The sequence below is a fragment of the Stegostoma tigrinum genome, chromosome 32, assembly GCF_030684315.1.
Source record: "Stegostoma tigrinum isolate sSteTig4 chromosome 32, sSteTig4.hap1, whole genome shotgun sequence".
Taxonomy (NCBI): Eukaryota; Metazoa; Chordata; class Chondrichthyes; order Orectolobiformes; family Stegostomatidae; genus Stegostoma; species Stegostoma tigrinum.
This window is the reverse complement of record NC_081385.1, coordinates 24,062,414-24,079,912: the sequence shown is the minus strand read 5'-3', so window position 1 is coordinate 24,079,912 and position 17,499 is coordinate 24,062,414. Positions and strand designations below refer to the sequence as shown.

The 17,499-nt window shown below is 37.1% G+C and overlaps 1 protein-coding gene across 2 annotated transcripts in view; it reads right to left on the bottom strand.

Moving 5' to 3' along the window:
* Positions 1–12,966: 12,966 nt before the first annotated feature.
* jhy (junctional cadherin complex regulator) overlaps positions 12,967–17,499 on the bottom strand; it is an 84,119-nt gene continuing 79,586 nt past the window's right edge. For both annotated transcript variants that reach the window (XM_059639075.1, XM_059639074.1), the window contains exon 9: positions 12,967–16,222. In XM_059639075.1, the coding sequence (XP_059495058.1) occupies positions 16,010–16,222 (213 nt within the window). In that variant the 3' untranslated portion in view covers positions 12,967–16,009. The remainder of the gene's footprint in view (positions 16,223–17,499) is intronic.

Below are 17,499 nucleotides of genomic sequence, written 5' to 3'. Positions count from 1 at the left end.
AGTGGAAGTTTAATTTTTGATGACTCAGGCCTTCTGCCTGACAATAGCTATATGATTGGGTCCCAGGTACGTGACCTATTGGGGCAAACACAGGACATTGAAGATGGTTCTTTCATCTGATTTGGATGTTTGCTGAATGTTTTAGCTGAAAACATTGGACTTTTGTAGGAGAAAGAGCTAATTTTGCTCTACAGTAAGAAGTGTCTGAAGCTTGAAGCTAGCCAACTGACTTGTCTTTTCTAGTTCTGTCCAGCTGTGACTTTTGTTTAGCCATAGGCATTTAAGGATGGAACCATTCACCCTGTATGTTTTACAAGTCAGTGAAAATGTCTGGAGAAGGAGAAATCAAGGAGCAGCATTGTGCTGAAAAAAAAACTGAAAGAACCATCTTCAGCAAACATTGTAACCAGGGACCATTGGGCTGCCTTCTCAACCTTTCCCTCCACCAAAACACCCATGCTGTGTGTTCAATTCCCAATTCACCTTGACAGTAAAATCCAGGTTGGAGCAGTGCTGCATTAATATCGGACATCTGCACTATTAGAGGTGCTGTTATTCAGATGAAATGTTCTTGAGATGTTTAAGTCAGGCACTGACTGTCTAGACAAGTGCAAGAGTCCTCATGGACTATTCTAAAGTGAAGTGGGGGAGTTTTCTCTGATGTCCTGAAAAATGTACATCCTTCAATCAAAAACTCAAAAATCAGATTATCTAGACATTAACACATTCCAGTTTTTGGGAGCTGGCTATGCACAAATTAGTTGCTACCTTTCCTCTATAAAAAATTGACCACACTTCCAAAGGACTTGATTGGCTGTAAAGTATTTTGGGACTTTCTGAGATTGAAAAGGCTCAATAAATTGGAAATGCAAGCCTTTCTTCTGTGTACTAATAAACCTGATCAAAGTCAAACAGGAACCATTGCATATTTCAGTTGGTAGAATATAGATTGAGAGACAAGTACCTAAAGTCTGAAGTTACCAAATGACATCCAGTTATTTTTCAACATTTCAATACTTGCCAATCCCTTTTTTTAAACCTTAAAGCTTGTTGTTTCAAAGGCAGCTAATTGTTTAGTCAATAAACTTCAGATGCATTCAAGAAAATGGAATGATTGACCTTCGAGAAAAGAGAAAATATTTAAAAGTTTATATGGACAGATTAGTGATAATCAGATAGGAAGGCTAATGATGGATGTTTATGCCATTCAAACTAGAACTATATCTACACAAGAGACATGCTGCCGTGTTTGTCATTCTGCTTATATGTGCCCTTAAAAAGGTGTCACAAGTTCTTTTCTTGTACATTTATAAATAAGCTGACTGTCTTCCTCGATCATTCAACTGGATAGATGTCAACTTACAAACTAACCGCAACAGCGTCCAAAGAAATGACAAACCAAGTCTTCAACCTAGCAATATAATAAAATGTGAGGCTGGATGAACACAGCAGGCCAAGCAGCACCCTTCAGGGTCTAGGCCCGAAACGTCAGCTTTTGTGCTCCTGAGATGCTGCTTGGCCTGCTGTGTTCATCCAGCCTCACATTTTATTATCTTGGAATCTCCAGCATCTGCAGTTCCCATTATCTCTTCAACCTAGCAATTCGTTTTAGCTGCAAATGCTAGTTTCAGTGGATGGATTGGAGTCCAGGCAAGTTACCTGGTTTACAAGGGGCAGGGCATTGATTACAATAGTTAAATTAAACTGGCTGCATGTTTTACTTTTGGTTGAATTTAACCACTGCAGGTCTGGATTCCCAGCACTTAATAGCATAACATTTAATAGGAGACAAAGACTGCAAGATTCAGTCGTTTGTTAAGACTGCTTCTGAACCAAGAGAAACAAAAATAATTTTCACCCCACCAACTTCACTACCTCAGGCTAAACAGCCTTCCGCTTACATGATTATTCATATTCTTTCAGTTTTCTCCCTGTGATCACATATCGGCCCCTTGACAATGTTTCCATTCTCCTTGGCCTCTGACTTCACAACCATATTTTTCTCCATTTCCATATCTTCTCCCTTGATACTTGACCACCACCTTGTATAGCATGCCTTGCTGCATAGCAGCCAGCCAATGCCTCACTCAGTTATCTGCATGGCAACTCACCGGACTAAATAAGCTGACTGTCTTCCTCGATGGTTCATCTGGATAAATGCTGATTTACAAACTAACTGCAACAGCCTCCAAAGGAATGACAGGGGTGGTGTGGTGGCTGGGTGGTTAGCACAGCTGCTTCACAGTACCAGGGACCCAGGTTTGATTCCACCCTTGGGTGGCTGTCAGTGTAGAGTTTGCACATTCTCCCCGTGATTGTGTGGGTTTCCTCCGGGTGCTCCAGTTTCCTCCCATAGTCCAAAGATGTGCAGGCTAGGTGGATTGGCCATGTTAAATTGCCCATAGTGTTCAGGAACGTGTAGACTAGATGGGTTTCAGGAATGGGTCAGGGTGGGATGCTCTAAGGCTCGGTATGTAGTTGTTGGGCTGAAAGGCCTGTTTCCACAATGTTGGCGTTTTTATAAAATATGATGTGGAGGTGCTGGTGTTGGACAGGGGCAGATAAAGTCAGAAGTCCACAAGACCAGGTTATAGTCTCACATGTTTATTTGAAATCACAAGTTTTCAGAGTGCAGCCCCTTCGTCAAGTGAAGTGTGAAAATGATGCCCTGTTCTCATTTCAACAAGTCCCCCATTATTCCAGGACTTAGTGAGTTTTCTAGTAACTGATAGTCACTTCCACTCCACACCCGCGATATTGGCTAGCCTGTTGTTCTGACACTATTATATAAAACTGGCTGAATAATCATTATTGAAAATTATTTTGATATCTCCAAAATTTAAAAAAAACTGATGAAATTATCTCAAAGACTCCTTTGGAACTCATTTACAATATCCGTTAAGCCTTTTGTCTATCATCGGTTTAATTGAATGGTTGAACCTCTCGCCAGAGGAAGATTTTAGCACTGAGCACCTGAAGTTAATTTGGTGGCTTTTCACAGGCCCAGTAATAAACCTAGGCTGAGAGCTGACAGTGCTCTTTGCTTTTAATACACAAAGGCAGCTATTAAGGCCTAAAAAGCTTACGTCAATTAAGGACTAGTTCAAGACCATTTCCATCACAGCCATCAGCAAAGGAAGAAAATTACTGGAAATTATCTAATGAGAATTCAAAGGACAAAAAGGGTTGTAAAACTGAACCTAAGTATAATTGCAGGTTACTGTCCTTGAGGGTAGGCAAAAGGGCTTGGGTATATGATGATTTATGGTTTATAGTGATAATTTTCAACTGCAGCAAAGGTGTCTCCTGCCAAGGAAACTATTTTACTTTTCAATCTGCAGCAAAGATCAGACTACTGTCTGACATGAGAATTAACATCTAGGTCACATTGTCTTGTGATGTTCAGGGTCTAGTGCAGAGTTTTCTTGTTTCTGCGATGTTTACCAGATATATTAAAATTGTCACATCGACACATTCTCTGTTTATGGTCAACAATCACCCCTTTCTTTGAACTAACAGTATCCTCATTTTGCTCTAGAATATCTGTTCAATCATGAGGAAGTCCCTTGCCATCAAGGATTTTTTTTTTCCCGGCAATTGTATTGTGTTTCTGTTTTTGACCAGTATGTAGCTGACAGATACTTGGTCTTTTGTGCTGCCCAGTTATGTGTTCCATCACTGACTCTCTCCAAATCAATTATGGCCCTTAGTGTCAAAAACAGATCTTGATCTTTCCTTTGATATCTTCACATTAAAGCATTTTGTTATACTCTGTATCAACTTCCTAATTAAGCATTTTTTCTACTGCTGACTGCAGTTCTCGAGTGAGGATGCTCTCTGATGATTGCATAATGTTCAGCACCAGTCACAATCCTCCAGATACCGAAGCAGTATGTGTCCATATACAGTAAGACCTAGACAACATCTCACTGATAAGTGGCAAGTGGGATTTGCATCATAGAAGTACCAGGCAATGACTGTCTCCAACATGAGAGAATCTAATCATCGCTCCTTAATGTTCAATGCCATTACAATCACTGAATCCCCTACTATCATTCTGTAGGGTTACCATTGACAAGAAACAGATCTGGACTAGCCGTATAAATACTATAGTTACAAGAGTTGGTTAGGGGCTATGAATTCTGTGGTGAATAACTTAACTCCTGTCTTTCCAGCACTGGTTTATTATTTATAAGCCCTAAGTCAGGAGAATGATGGGATACTCTCAACTTGTCTGCATGAGAGCAGCTCAGGCAAAACTCTCTAAGTTTGAGACTATGCAGGGCAAGGCAACCTGCTTGATTGGCACCTCAACAACTATTTTCAACAGTCGCTCCCTTCGCCGCTGATACATAGTGACTGCAACTTGCACCATCTACAAGATGCTTTGCAGTAACTCAGTGAAGCTCCTCTGACACCACCTTCCAAATTGGTGATCCCTACCTCTATCTCAGAAGAAAGGGTAGTAGAGGCATTGGAATTTCCCACGTACTTATTTCTCTCCAAGTCACACACCACCCTGACTTGGAACTCTATCATTATTACTTCACTGTCACTGGATCGAAGTCCTAACAGCAATGCGGATAACCCCATACACCAAGGATATAGGTCACCACCATGTCCTCCAGGGTAGTTAGGAATGAAAAGTCATTGCTAGTTGAGCCAGTGACACCTACATCCCATGAACAAAAAACCTTATAAAAATTGTGTCATTATAATCATGCCCCCCACTTTGCACTCTCCTTGAGTTCATTGCCGTCCTGTCCTGTCTAAATATCTCCTTTTGTTAAATCTTCCTACCCTCCCAAGAATGCATCATCTCCCATTGCCTTTCAATTCCCTTGATCCCAATTACAGAGAAGTTATTTTTGAGTGCTACTTTGGTCTTTTCATTCTCCAGATTGTTTGATTCACAAAGTACAACTACAGATGTGTATCAGGAATGTGCAGGAGTCCCAATGTGTTGGCCTGGTTTCAGACTTTTACACTCAATCTTGAAAGAAAAAGGAACATTAACAAACTTGTATCCCTCAGTTGTTTTGCATTAATGTCATTACTGGTTGAATAATGCCTTTATCTGTTCTAATTCTGTACCTCACAGTATGCTTGTATTGCAAAGGACCCCTCACATCTAAGAATGGATTAAATAAACCCTTCTTCTAATTTACTACATTGTTGTTAATATCCTTACAGATTCAGAGTGTACAAACAAAAGGAATGGGAGAAATACTCTTACCCCAGTCTTAATTGAAAAGGTGGTGGGGGGAAATAAATCATAATCTACTTGGCACATATAAAATCTGAGCAAAATTTGCATATTGTATTCCAAGATCCCAGACTTCAGTTGTAGTTCCAACTTGACATTGGACTATACTTTAGCTGAGGTATTTTCCCAGCTGACCCTTTGTATTGGTCATCATTGACTGCTTTCAGTTTACTGTTTGTGTCTTTTTAATAGCTTCATACCATCTTGTGTGATATACCAAATTATCAAATCAGATTTGAGATGCAAGCTCAGAAACATTAGAAACAGCGAATCCTTCTACCATAAAATCATGAATCATTTTGCCTTGCAGTCATAATGTCCTGCTAGGCATGCAGAGGGGTTACCAAATGATCCAATTCCACTCCAAACATTTCTGTGGCTGAATGAAACTTTTCCAGAAAATGAGTGTATTTCCATGAAAATAGTGAAAGATGCTTTTCTTAAACCACATTCAAGCCACTTAGAAAGAACATACAACTGACTATTAAACTCTTAGCTACAAACAAATCATACCCCTATTACATCAATTAGCCCAAAATATCCCCAAATGCTAATAAAGCTCTCAAAATATGCAACATAGCAATACAGTGATCCACTATAAGTAATGACAGAAAAGATCTGAATGCCATGTCAGTCGCCATTCTCAGCAGTTCACAGGGACACCAAAGATCATCATGCTTTTAAGCTTATTCTGTTCTTTCATCCATTGCTGCTATTTTCATCTTTTTGATTACATCTTTTGTTTACCACCATATTTCAACATTTTGGTTGGTGCCATTTCTTTCACAGGTGTCATCTGCATGCATTTAATACATTATATTTAAATTTTTAATGCATTGTGAAATAAAGTTTGGCACAACATGAGTTAATGTTTTAAGGCAATCGTTGAATGAGTTTGAACAATTATCAGGAATCAAATGGTTTTGTAACTTGAATCACTGTTTCGCAGCAATAGCTATGCCAGGCATATCAACATGCAAATTTGTAATATCAAACAATGCAGAGGTCCTAAAACTCAGCCAAAGTGGAAACCATTTGGTAAAAAACAAGCATTTAATTCTTTCTGTCCCTTATCCAATGCCATATCTTTGCAACCTGTTCCCGTTTGATTCAATTAACTTAAATTTTTATGTCAAGACTAATTTATGGCACCATATCAAAATTCTTTTAGAAGTCCATATACAGAATATGAAATTTACTACTCTCGTGGTGCTTTCCCAATATTTCGTGAAAATAAATTCAATACATTTAGTCTAGTAGATTTGCCTTTAACAAATCCAAACTGACTTCCATCAAAAAAAAGAACATTTTTCCTAGCACCAAATAATTTTGTCTCAGAAAGAAATTCCTTACCAATGTTAGACTGGCTTATCTGCAGATGTCAAGTTTGGCCCTTTTCCTTTTTTTGGACTGAGCCATAACATTTGCAATTCTCCAGTCTTCTAGTAGCATTCCCATATCTAGTGCAAGAATTTCTGCAGTTTCCACTCTCACTTTCCTTAGCTGTCTAGGGTGTATTCAGTCAAGGCGAGGTGATTTTGCTGTTTTGAGCACCATTATCCCTTTTACTTTGTCTTTATCTCCTGTCATCCTAAACTATTTCTTTGCTTTCACCTGTATTACGGTGTTATTGTCATAATGAACACACCAACATTTATAAACTAGCTTCAGGCATGAAAAAATCATCAAAATACTTGTGGATGTCCTACAGATCAGTATCTTCAACGAAACAAAACGATATAAGAGGACTGGTGAATCCGAATCTGCTTTAGTACTTTTACTATCTCCAGGCATTCTCATTGGTCTTGGTGTGTTGTTTGCCTGAATATCACTCAGTTGGAGCAGGAGAAGTACTGGAGTGACTTTGAAGTTGAAAACATTTAAATTAAAAGAAGTGTAAACCGTAAAATAGATTCATTCTCAAAATTTATGGTGTAACGGAGAGCATTCTAGAAATGTAACAGTGTTGTGAAAGATTAGTATTTTCAATGTTGCCATTTAAAAATATTTATAACTTTACAACAAGTACTGCTGATTTTTCCATCCACAAGTAAACTAGAAGATGTTTAGAATAAAGCTTTATTTTCATAAACTATTTGCGGAATCCGTTCTCGTCTTTGGAAATGTCATGAGCTCAGCTCCATAGCTCAACATTGTATCTGTCAAAAAGTTTAATGTCTGTCCCATGATTTCTAACTTTACTTTTGCCGTGTGCCACATTAGCAACACCAACATGCCACAAACGGTCTATTACAATGCAAATTCATTTAATCTACTTCCGGTAGGATTAATTCTAATTTATCTGGTTTCTGCAGGTTGTCTGCGTAAACATTGTCATTTGTCCACAGAAAGTTTAGCTTCCCTCGCCCCTCCCCATCACTGTTTATTTTCTTTATTTATGAAATTAGCTTTTTCTTTTCACAGATGCATGTTAGTCATTTCCTTCCACTGTTCTTTTTGTGCAAATTACACCTATTCAGTCAGGAAAAGCGTTTGCATTATCATTTATCAGCACAAAGATCAAAAGATTCGCTTTTACTGAAAGGCATACAACTATAGCAAATACAACACCTTTTGAAATTTCAATGATATGAAATTTCAGGAATAATCTTGTCCCACATTTAAAAATGTTACTTTGGGGAAGCTGGACATTTCAAATGGACTAATAATATCCTCTGATAAGCCAAAACAAATCATTTTCCAAAATGCGACTTCGTTACTTTGACAATTTAAAAGAAAAACAGTAATATACGGATCTACAGAAGGTGATCAATTAAGAGATTAAGCATTTGTAGCACATGGGGTGCATCTGCATTTTATCCTAATAACAAGGCCATCAGCTCATTCTCAGAGCACTGCTGTCTACTTCAGTTCAGACTTAACTTCAAAGAGAAAACGTCTGCCTGTGCTGCATAATCAGAAACGGGATGCTAATTTGGCCTCCTTAATGTGTGGTGGTAAGAGACTCCTTCAATTAACTGAATTCTGTAGTCAGGGAATAAAGGGATGCAAACAGAGTCGAACTGGAAACGCAGATTTCTCATTAAATCAAAAGGTCCGGCATTTATTACCGCTCGCATCTGAGGCTAAACACTAAATACACACAGAGCATCAAAGGGTCCGTGATGGGTTAAATAGGGAATGCAATCTAATTAAAATATTACATATGAGTAAATAGCTCTTTGATATTCATCTAAAGGTTCCATTAAAGAAATAGGTGCTTCAGATTTGTATTATGGAGGGATTATCACTTTTAAGTGCAGGCAACAAGTTTGTGCCTAATCAGAACCGCTTCAAAGTGTCATCATTTTGTGACCCATTTGCAGAACCAGCCACGAATGAGAAAATATGTTGATACTTAGGTTGTGAAAGGCCATTTAATTCTGGCTCAATATAGCAGCAGGTGCATAAACCAGAGAAACCAAGGAAGAGAAATGAGACAGATAAAGAGAAGGGAAGTAATACTACAGTTGTGGGAGTGGATGGAGCAGATATGTAATAACATCTGCATCCATTAATATTTCATTAATTTGAACTGTAACGACTGCTTTGCCTGATCCTGCACGTCATCAATTAAAATGCTTATTTCCCCAATTTAATAGCAATGCCGAACATCCTGCCATTTCTGATTCACTACTAGTCTATACTTGGCTCCGTAGAAACGCTGGTGTGTGTGACTCTGCCCAGCAAATTCTGAATTTGTTTGGCTTACCCGCGAACTAACGTTAATTTTGCCTGTGGAATGAAGGAATTGCCATTACGTTGCTGTTCGTCCGTCAGATCTGACAGACTTTAAGGTTGTCAATTTTGAACCCGAGAAGCCATAAATAATTGAAAGCCGAGGGAAGGCAATCCATTTTAACGCACATACCTTACACGCAGACGCGCAAACATTGCCAACGGTAGTGAACAAGCAACAGAAAAAAAAACCTTGAGGATCTTTCTAAAGCTCTTACTCCCAACAACATTAAACAGATTAATCTTTAGGGGGGAAAAGCCAAATGGTGAAATGTGCATCAAGACTTGAACAGTGAAAAATAAACGTGCAGGAAAGATCATCTCATTAAAATTTAACACAATCATGTAAAGGGAAGGTGTATCAACTGAGGTGATCTTCTCCTCTTGCTTTGACACATTGATAACAACTTTTGATCCTGCATGGTGTTAGGCTTAATATGTTTATATTGGAAAAACAGGATGTCTCTTAAAGATAATATTTAAAATATGCAAAATTAACTTCTTTGGGTTCCTACTGGGAATCAAAAAAAAGTTCAGATCATAAAAGTGCTCAATTAAATAACAACCAATTTAGCATCTTTAATGCTGTACAACATCTGAAGGATGCATCATACAAGTCTTAACACAAGGTTTGAAAGGTCCAAATAAATCAAAACAGATGATCAGAACTAGCCAGAGGTAAATTTCAACAAGCATCTTAAAACAAGAAAAGGAAGTAGCGGGGTAGAAATAGGGAGTGATTTCCACAGGTTAGGGGCATGACTTAACTCGTTAATAGTAGGAGCCTGGGGAGTGTTGCTAAACAGCAAGACATGGGAGTGCAGATGCATTGTTCCTTGAAAGTGGTATAAGAGGCAGACAGGGTGGTAAAGAAGGCATTTAAGCACACTTGCCTTCATCTGTCAGAGTATTGAGTATAGGAGTTAGCATGTCAGGTTACAGGTGTACAAGGCATTGGTAAGACCACATTTGAAGTATTGTATACACTTCTGGTCACTCTGCTGTAGGAAGTTTGTACTAATCTGGAAAGGATGCAAAATAAGATGTACAAGGATGTTCTGAGACTGGAGGGGTTGAGTTAGGAGAGGTTGGACAGGCTGTGACCTCCTTCTCTGGAGGGGTGACCTTATAGATGTTTATAAAATCATGAGAGGTATAGATAAGTTGAAGAACCATAGTCTTTTCCCCAGGGTAGGGAGTCAGCTGCATGGAGAGGAAAGGTTTAGAGAGATATGGGTGAAACACAGGCAAATGGGACTAGTTCAGTTTTGGAAACTTGATCAGCATGGGCAAGTTGGCTCAAGGTCTGTTTCCATGCTGCATGATTCTATATTGGGTCTTGGTAATGAAATGGCAGGCTATCAATGATGGAATAATTAAAATTAGTTATGGTAATGGTAAAGAGATCAGATTTAGAGGAAAGCTATTATGTTCAAAAGCTGTAGAGGTAATGGAGGTTACAGGGGAAGGGAGAGATGAGGTGTTCTATTAATTAATTCATGGGATGTGACTTTTGCTGGCTAGACCAACATTTATTTCCCATTCTTAATTGGGCTTTGAGATTGTGGTGGTGAACTGCTTTCTTGAATACCTGCCGTCCATTTGATGTCGGTATTGTCACAACATAGATTTGGGAGACAGTTCCAGGATTTTGAGCCAGAAAACATTAGCAAAATATTTCAAAATCAGAATGCTGAGTGGCTTGGGTGGATGGGAACTTACAGGTGGTGGTGTTCCCATTTATCTGTCCTTTCAGATGTTGTTGTATGTTTGCAAGAAACTTCCTAATGAGCTTTGGGAAACTTCTGCAGTATATTTTGTAGATAGTACACACTGCTGCTACTGAGCATCAGTGATCAAGGGAGTGGATGTGGTGCTGACCAAGAGGCTGTTATATTCTGGATGGTGTCAAGTTTTTAAAATGTTGTTGGAGTTGCACTTATCTACGCAAGTGTGGAACATTCCATCTCAATCCCGACTTGGCACTGTAAATGGTGTACAGGCTTTGGAGAGCCAGATGAGTCACTTGCTGCAAGAATCCCAGCCTCTGGCCTGCTTGTGGAGCCACAATATTTATATGGTTTTTCCAGTTCAGTTTCTTGTCAATGATAACCCTCAGATGTTGATAGTGGGGTTTGAAAAACAGTAATGCCATTGAATGTCAAGGAGTGCTGGTTAGATTCTTTCTTGTTGGAGATGGTCATTACCTGGGGCAAATGTTACTTGCTACTTGTCAGCCCAAGTGTGGATATTGTTCAGACCTAAGTGCATTTTACATAGAATGCTTCAGTATCTGTGGAATCATGAATGGCACTGTATATAATGCAATTAGCAGCAAACCTCGCCACTTCTGACATGATGACGGAAGGAAGGCCACTGATTAAGTAGCTGAAAATTGTTCCGTCTGGGATACTTTCATGAGGAACTCTTGCAGAGATGTCTTGGAACTGAGGTGACTGATATCTATCAACTACAAAGCAGTCCTTTTTGGTCAGTATGACTGTAGTCAGCAGAGAGTTCCTATTGACTCCAGTTTTGTTAGAGCTCCTTGATTCTACATTTAGTCACACGTGGTGAGGGAGAAATTTGAAAATAAAGATCATTATTTTCAAATGGCTGCGTTTCTTGGCCAGGAGTTTTCATATGTTCGAGTGAGAATGGAGGTTATTTGTTAATTAGACTGAAAGTAAGTTAGGACACAAGTGGCAGAGTTTTGAATGATTTCAAACTCATGGAAGATGAGAAGTCAGTTAGGCATGCATTGGAATTGTCCAGAAGTTTGAAAAAAAATCTTAGCATGATATGAGCTGAGGCAGGGTCAGGGTTTGGTGATGTCAAGAGCTCAAAATACGTATTCATGGTGATGGTATGGGCATGTGGTTAGAAGCTCAATTCAGAGTCAAATATTGTGCAAAGGTTTTGAACAGTCTAATTCAGCCTCAGACATATCGTGAAGGAGGATCAGGTCAATGACTAAGGAACACAAATTGTGGAGGGGACCAAAGGCTTTATATCTTCCCGACAGTAAGTTGGAGGAAATTTTTGCTGATCCAGTACTGAACATTAGACAGTCAGATAATTCAGAGAAAGTAGAGCAGTTGAGAGAGGATTGGTAAGATTGAGCTGGGTGTTTTCAGCATAGTGTACATGTACCTCAATTCAACCTTAAATTTGGAATCCTTTCCAAGCAACTAAAGAATGATTGGTGCAGACATTGGAAAAGTATCATTTTACAACAGAAGCTTGCTGTTGATCAGTATAGATGACATTACACTGCACCAACACTACTATATCCAGTTAGGGGTTCATATCCATGATACTGGAAAGACATATTTCCTAACAACTGGCATTTATAAATTTAATTGAGTTGAGATCAATGTACTAAAAGATAACAGGTATCTGTTTTGAGTCCATGAGTGAAGAAATACAGACATTTTCAATGGGCAATTTTTTTTACACTGGTAAGATTTTACAGCTGAGATTAGTGACAGTGAATTTTCTCAAAAGAATCAAGAAACAATTACAAGTTAAATGAAGAAAAATCAGTTGCTTCAACTTTAGAATAAAAGGAAATCATAGGTTTGCAATTTATAGAAATATGGATAACTTGCAAGATATGTACTTTATTATCAAAAAAATACAGAATCAATCAATGTAATAAAAAGCGAATATGGTTTGTCATTCATTGTAAACCTACAAACCTCCCTATGGTTACTGTACCTTCAGGGGTCTTAAACCCTAAATCCTCTCAGCTCCTGTTGCTTCTGACGCTATTACAAATGCTTAATAGAATCAGCATGGAAATATCTTACAAATTACATTGCAAATCACATCATAATTTAACCAAAATTTATGTCATTTGCAGCAGTCTAAATGCTTCACTATTAATAACAATATACTAAGAATCAGTTAGAAATTTGGTGAATTTTATTGTAATTACATCAATTTTACACTATGAGGGGACACACATTTTGATTACTGCATCATTATTCACAAGTAGCATGCACAAAATAAAATAAAAAAATGAAAATGTGCAATTACAAATGCTCCATAAAAATATTTTTTTTCTAAATATTAGTCCTTCCTGGTACACTTCAGAACTATTAAGCAGTGAGCAGGAAATAAATACATCCTTGGAAATGAATAAAATTAAAATTGAATTTAGTCAGTTCATTTAAAAGATTTTGTGGATCATTTTCAACAAGTCCTGGAAAGAAAGTTGGGAACACTGAAATTTCACATGTAAATGTTAAGTGAACTACACATCTAAAAATGCAAGATGATTTTCCTTGGACTTTCAATAACATTTGTCATTACAAGTTAGAAGTATTTTCCCACATGTATTTTGCATCAGAATCTGTTACTTTCATTCATTGTATAATGTGGAATACAAATGAATATCAGGGGACCACACCATAGTGGTCATGCTGTCCTCTCCTGAAATGTGTCATCTTCCATTGGTTTGAATCAACAATGTTGTCTTTTTCCCATTATGAAGGCACATTTAAAAAAAATTAAATCTGAACTACCACAAAAATTCATGTGAAATGAAATCATTGAACTGAAATGCTTTGGGTAAAATAATACACTTTTGAGGAATTATACTGGGATCCTTGTGCTCCTTCACATTGGGTGAATTTATGTTTATGACTATGTGTGTTGAGTTCTGGGCTGGGCTGCTATGGACAAGAAATTTGAGGCTTGACTAAAAGTTGAAAGTAGAAAAGGGAAAACAAAATCAAAGTTGCATTCTTGTTTGGTTTAATGCTCAGTTTCAGAGTGGCACGAAAACAGACTACGAATCACCTTCTGCATTCAATTTATAAATATATGCATGGATAGCCAAAGAGGACAAAATACTTCAACAGACTGGCATCTTGCAGATCAAGTGTATATTCTGTTGGAAATTGAACATTTCGAAATTAGACAGGGTTTAACAATTGAAACTTAAAGACACATCCAAATGGCATTTAGTATTTTTTTTAAACAGGTTATACATATCACATGGCGGACAAAAACAGCTGATGCTACATTTAATACATAATAGGAAAGTAATATTCCTGTAAGTGCATATTTTATTATATATATTACATAGTGATATTATGTGATTAACAAAGTAAAAACAATTTTGTTCTGGTAGTATAGCCTCAGCTGCCCTGTAGATGCTGTCTGCTTACATCAGACTCAATTATGTTCCTCAATTTCTGACTGCTTAGAAGGGCAAAGGGAATAATTTTCAACTCAAGGAACTGATATATTTGAGCTAATCAGTAGGAAGCTGTGTATTACAAGAAACAGTATGATATATAATTCAATTAGATGGTACATTTTAGCAGCATTTGGTAATAAATGAAATATTTTAAAAATATGTGCAATAAAATAATGAGTGTCAGGAAGTCCTACAACAGTAATTTGGAAATATTAAAGTCAGTTGGTTACCCTTGTTTGCACTGAACTAGTTCAAACACTAGGGTTCAACATTATTGCTCACTATTTTGAATCAAAAATATAAGTAAAGCACAAGCAAAACTTATATATTCAGGTATATGTTTACATTAAAATTGGTAAATAAAGGAAAATAGATACCTGTAAATTTCAAGATAAATTTCAAGTTGACCTTCCACTTTAAAAATAAAATCAAATGGTAATACCAAACTTGCTGTTGTACATATGTGCATTTCAAGAACAGGCAGAATGGATGTCAGATATAATGAGCATTCTGATATCTCATTTAATGTTACCTGAGTTCAGTTGCTATCCAACAAATTGCTTTGCCTCCATCACTATTTGTTTGTGACATCTACTTGGTATGCTTTGTCTTTATCAATATTAAGATCAATCACAAAGAAGATTATGGACTCACGTAAATGAAAATGACAAAGTATTTAAAATAATCTTCTGGGGTAATTTACTTTATATAGAAGCTTCTAGCCATATTTAGTGGTTTTTTATAGTACATTATAGATTTGTAAAATCAGACAGCACGGGTAAAGGCCATTTGGTCCACCATTCATGGTCTGGCTCTTTAAAAGAGGCATGCAATTAGTTCCACTTCTTTAATCCTGTACCGAAACCCTAGAAATGTCTAATTTCTAATTAATAAATATTAATAGATATTTATATTAAATATATTAATATTAAAATATTTTAATTGTAGATGGCAAAATTACATGACATGTTCTTTTCAGAGACTCTTAAAACACGATGTCAGGTAAGAAATACTGTGCAATGGCTTCAATAATTCTCATGCAGTTGTCGAATGAAATCAAACTTTGAGGCTGATGATAATGTAAAACCATGATAACCTCTGTCTTTGAGTTCTTAATATTGCCTTTAAAATTATTTTTTAAATGGGGTTGTAAGAGAACTCTTAGTCTCAAAGGTACATGCTAAGCCATTACTGAAGTACAAAATCATTGGTAAAGGTATGTGAATTTTAGAATATTTATACATTTAAATTCACAATCAGTTGGACTAAGCCCTCAATATTGAGAATTCCCAATATTTCTTCAATATTGAATCAACTTTTGGGCCATAAGTAGTTTCCTTCGATACCACACTTATATACAGAGTCTGTCTCTCAAATAGACAGTTTACTTATATGGAGTTACAAGACGGCAGGATACAAGCATCAGTTTAATTCTGGTGAGAAAGAAAGCTTCAAAAATAAGAATAAAAAAAATTAAGTCAAATTTGAATGACTCTCTTAGTCCATTCAATTAAAATCCAATAATAAAGATAAATTATTATCCCTTCCGTAAATAGTTTGAAATCCTGAAACAACAAACTGCAAAATATTTTACAAATAATTTTGCACTATTTTCTCAATCACAACTGCTGTGAGCACATCATTTACTAAATTCCAATAGTGAAATCGTGTATGTCATGACAATATGTAATTGTTTTATAAATTATACAATGTATAGCATACTATTATGCTATAGTTTCTCTTGTTTGATTCATGCAATGTTTGACATTCCACTTGAAATACAAATTTGCTTATCATCAGCTCACATGCATTGCTGTGAATCCTGCCACAATTTGCTTCTCCTTTTCATGTCGCTGCTGTAGCATCGCAAGAAGATTATTGTGGGAGGGGTCCAGTTGTACATATTGACCATGTTCAGGGAACTCACTCCTTTCCGATTTCTCATTGGCATCCCCAGGTTTAGCTGCAAGTGGCTTTGGTTTCTGGATGTTTCTAGCATATTCCAACGCCTAGGGTAGTACATAGAGAAACAGGATAAGTTTTATCTAAATGTATAGCTGATTCGTTGTATTTTGGATGCAAAACAGAGTTTTACAATGGGCATCATTTACTGTCATGATCAATTTTCAAGGGAGACTTGTTTTAAAATTGATTTCTGAGACTTGACATGGCCTGGAGATGGCAGAAGAAAGACAACGGTTACATCCATGGAAGCATCTTCCAAAAATGTGGTCAAGCAACATTGCTAATTACTAGTATCCCTACAGCATCTATATCATGATGCCTGAAGTGCAGACTCCGGCCACAGCAGTTGTAGGAATAAATTCATTTTGCAACATATTTTGCTATTTTTAGTTGAAACCTTTCTTTAATTGTGAAGTGAAATGGAAATACTACAGGCTCTCCTTACAAGAACGTTTTATTATCCAAACTGAAGTGCAGAATAGATTTTCAGCTGAAATATGGAAAGTTAGCAAAAAATTACTTCAGACAGATTAAAATCATAAGTTGGTGGAATGTGCATGGAGGAAGCAGCCTCAATAATAACTTTCAAACTTGAAAGATATCAAATTTCAGGACTGTGAGGAAAGAGCCAGGAAATGGAACTAAGGGAGAAAGAAGATATGGTATGCTCTGGAAATCTGACATAGAAACAGAAAATGCGATAACTCACTAGGTCAGGTGTTAGCTGCTTAGAGAAACACAGTAAACGCTTAAGGTCCCTGACCATTCATCAGAACTCCACTGGTTACTTACAGCACTTTCTACTTTTATTTAAGGGGAGTGAGATTAACTGGCTACCTCTTCCAAAGAGCCAGAACAGGTGGTCACTGAGTTTTTTTCCATATTATGAGATTCTAAAGTTCAAGATGATGTTTACAAAGTACATTAATTTGCTGGGCGATTAGATTTGTCTGCAGGTCTATTTATATATCATTCTAACAGTAATAAGTCACATGGTTTAGAGGTTAAAACAGACATGCAAGACAACACAAGGTAAAATATAATAAAATGGGTAACAGAATTATTAAAATTAGGACAGCTTTTGAAATTCCCTTCTCAGTTAGATTTTATACATTTCCAGAGACGATTGGTTCAAAACCTAGCCCAATGTAATAAAAACAAAAAATGCTAGAGAAACTCAGCAGGTCTATCAGCATTTGCGGAGTGAGGAACACAGCTAATGTTTCAAATCTGATCTGATTTTTCTGAATAATCCCAAGGCCTTCATAATATTTTGCAAATAATACATTATTCAATTGTTCGTAAAACATGTGTTCGAGTC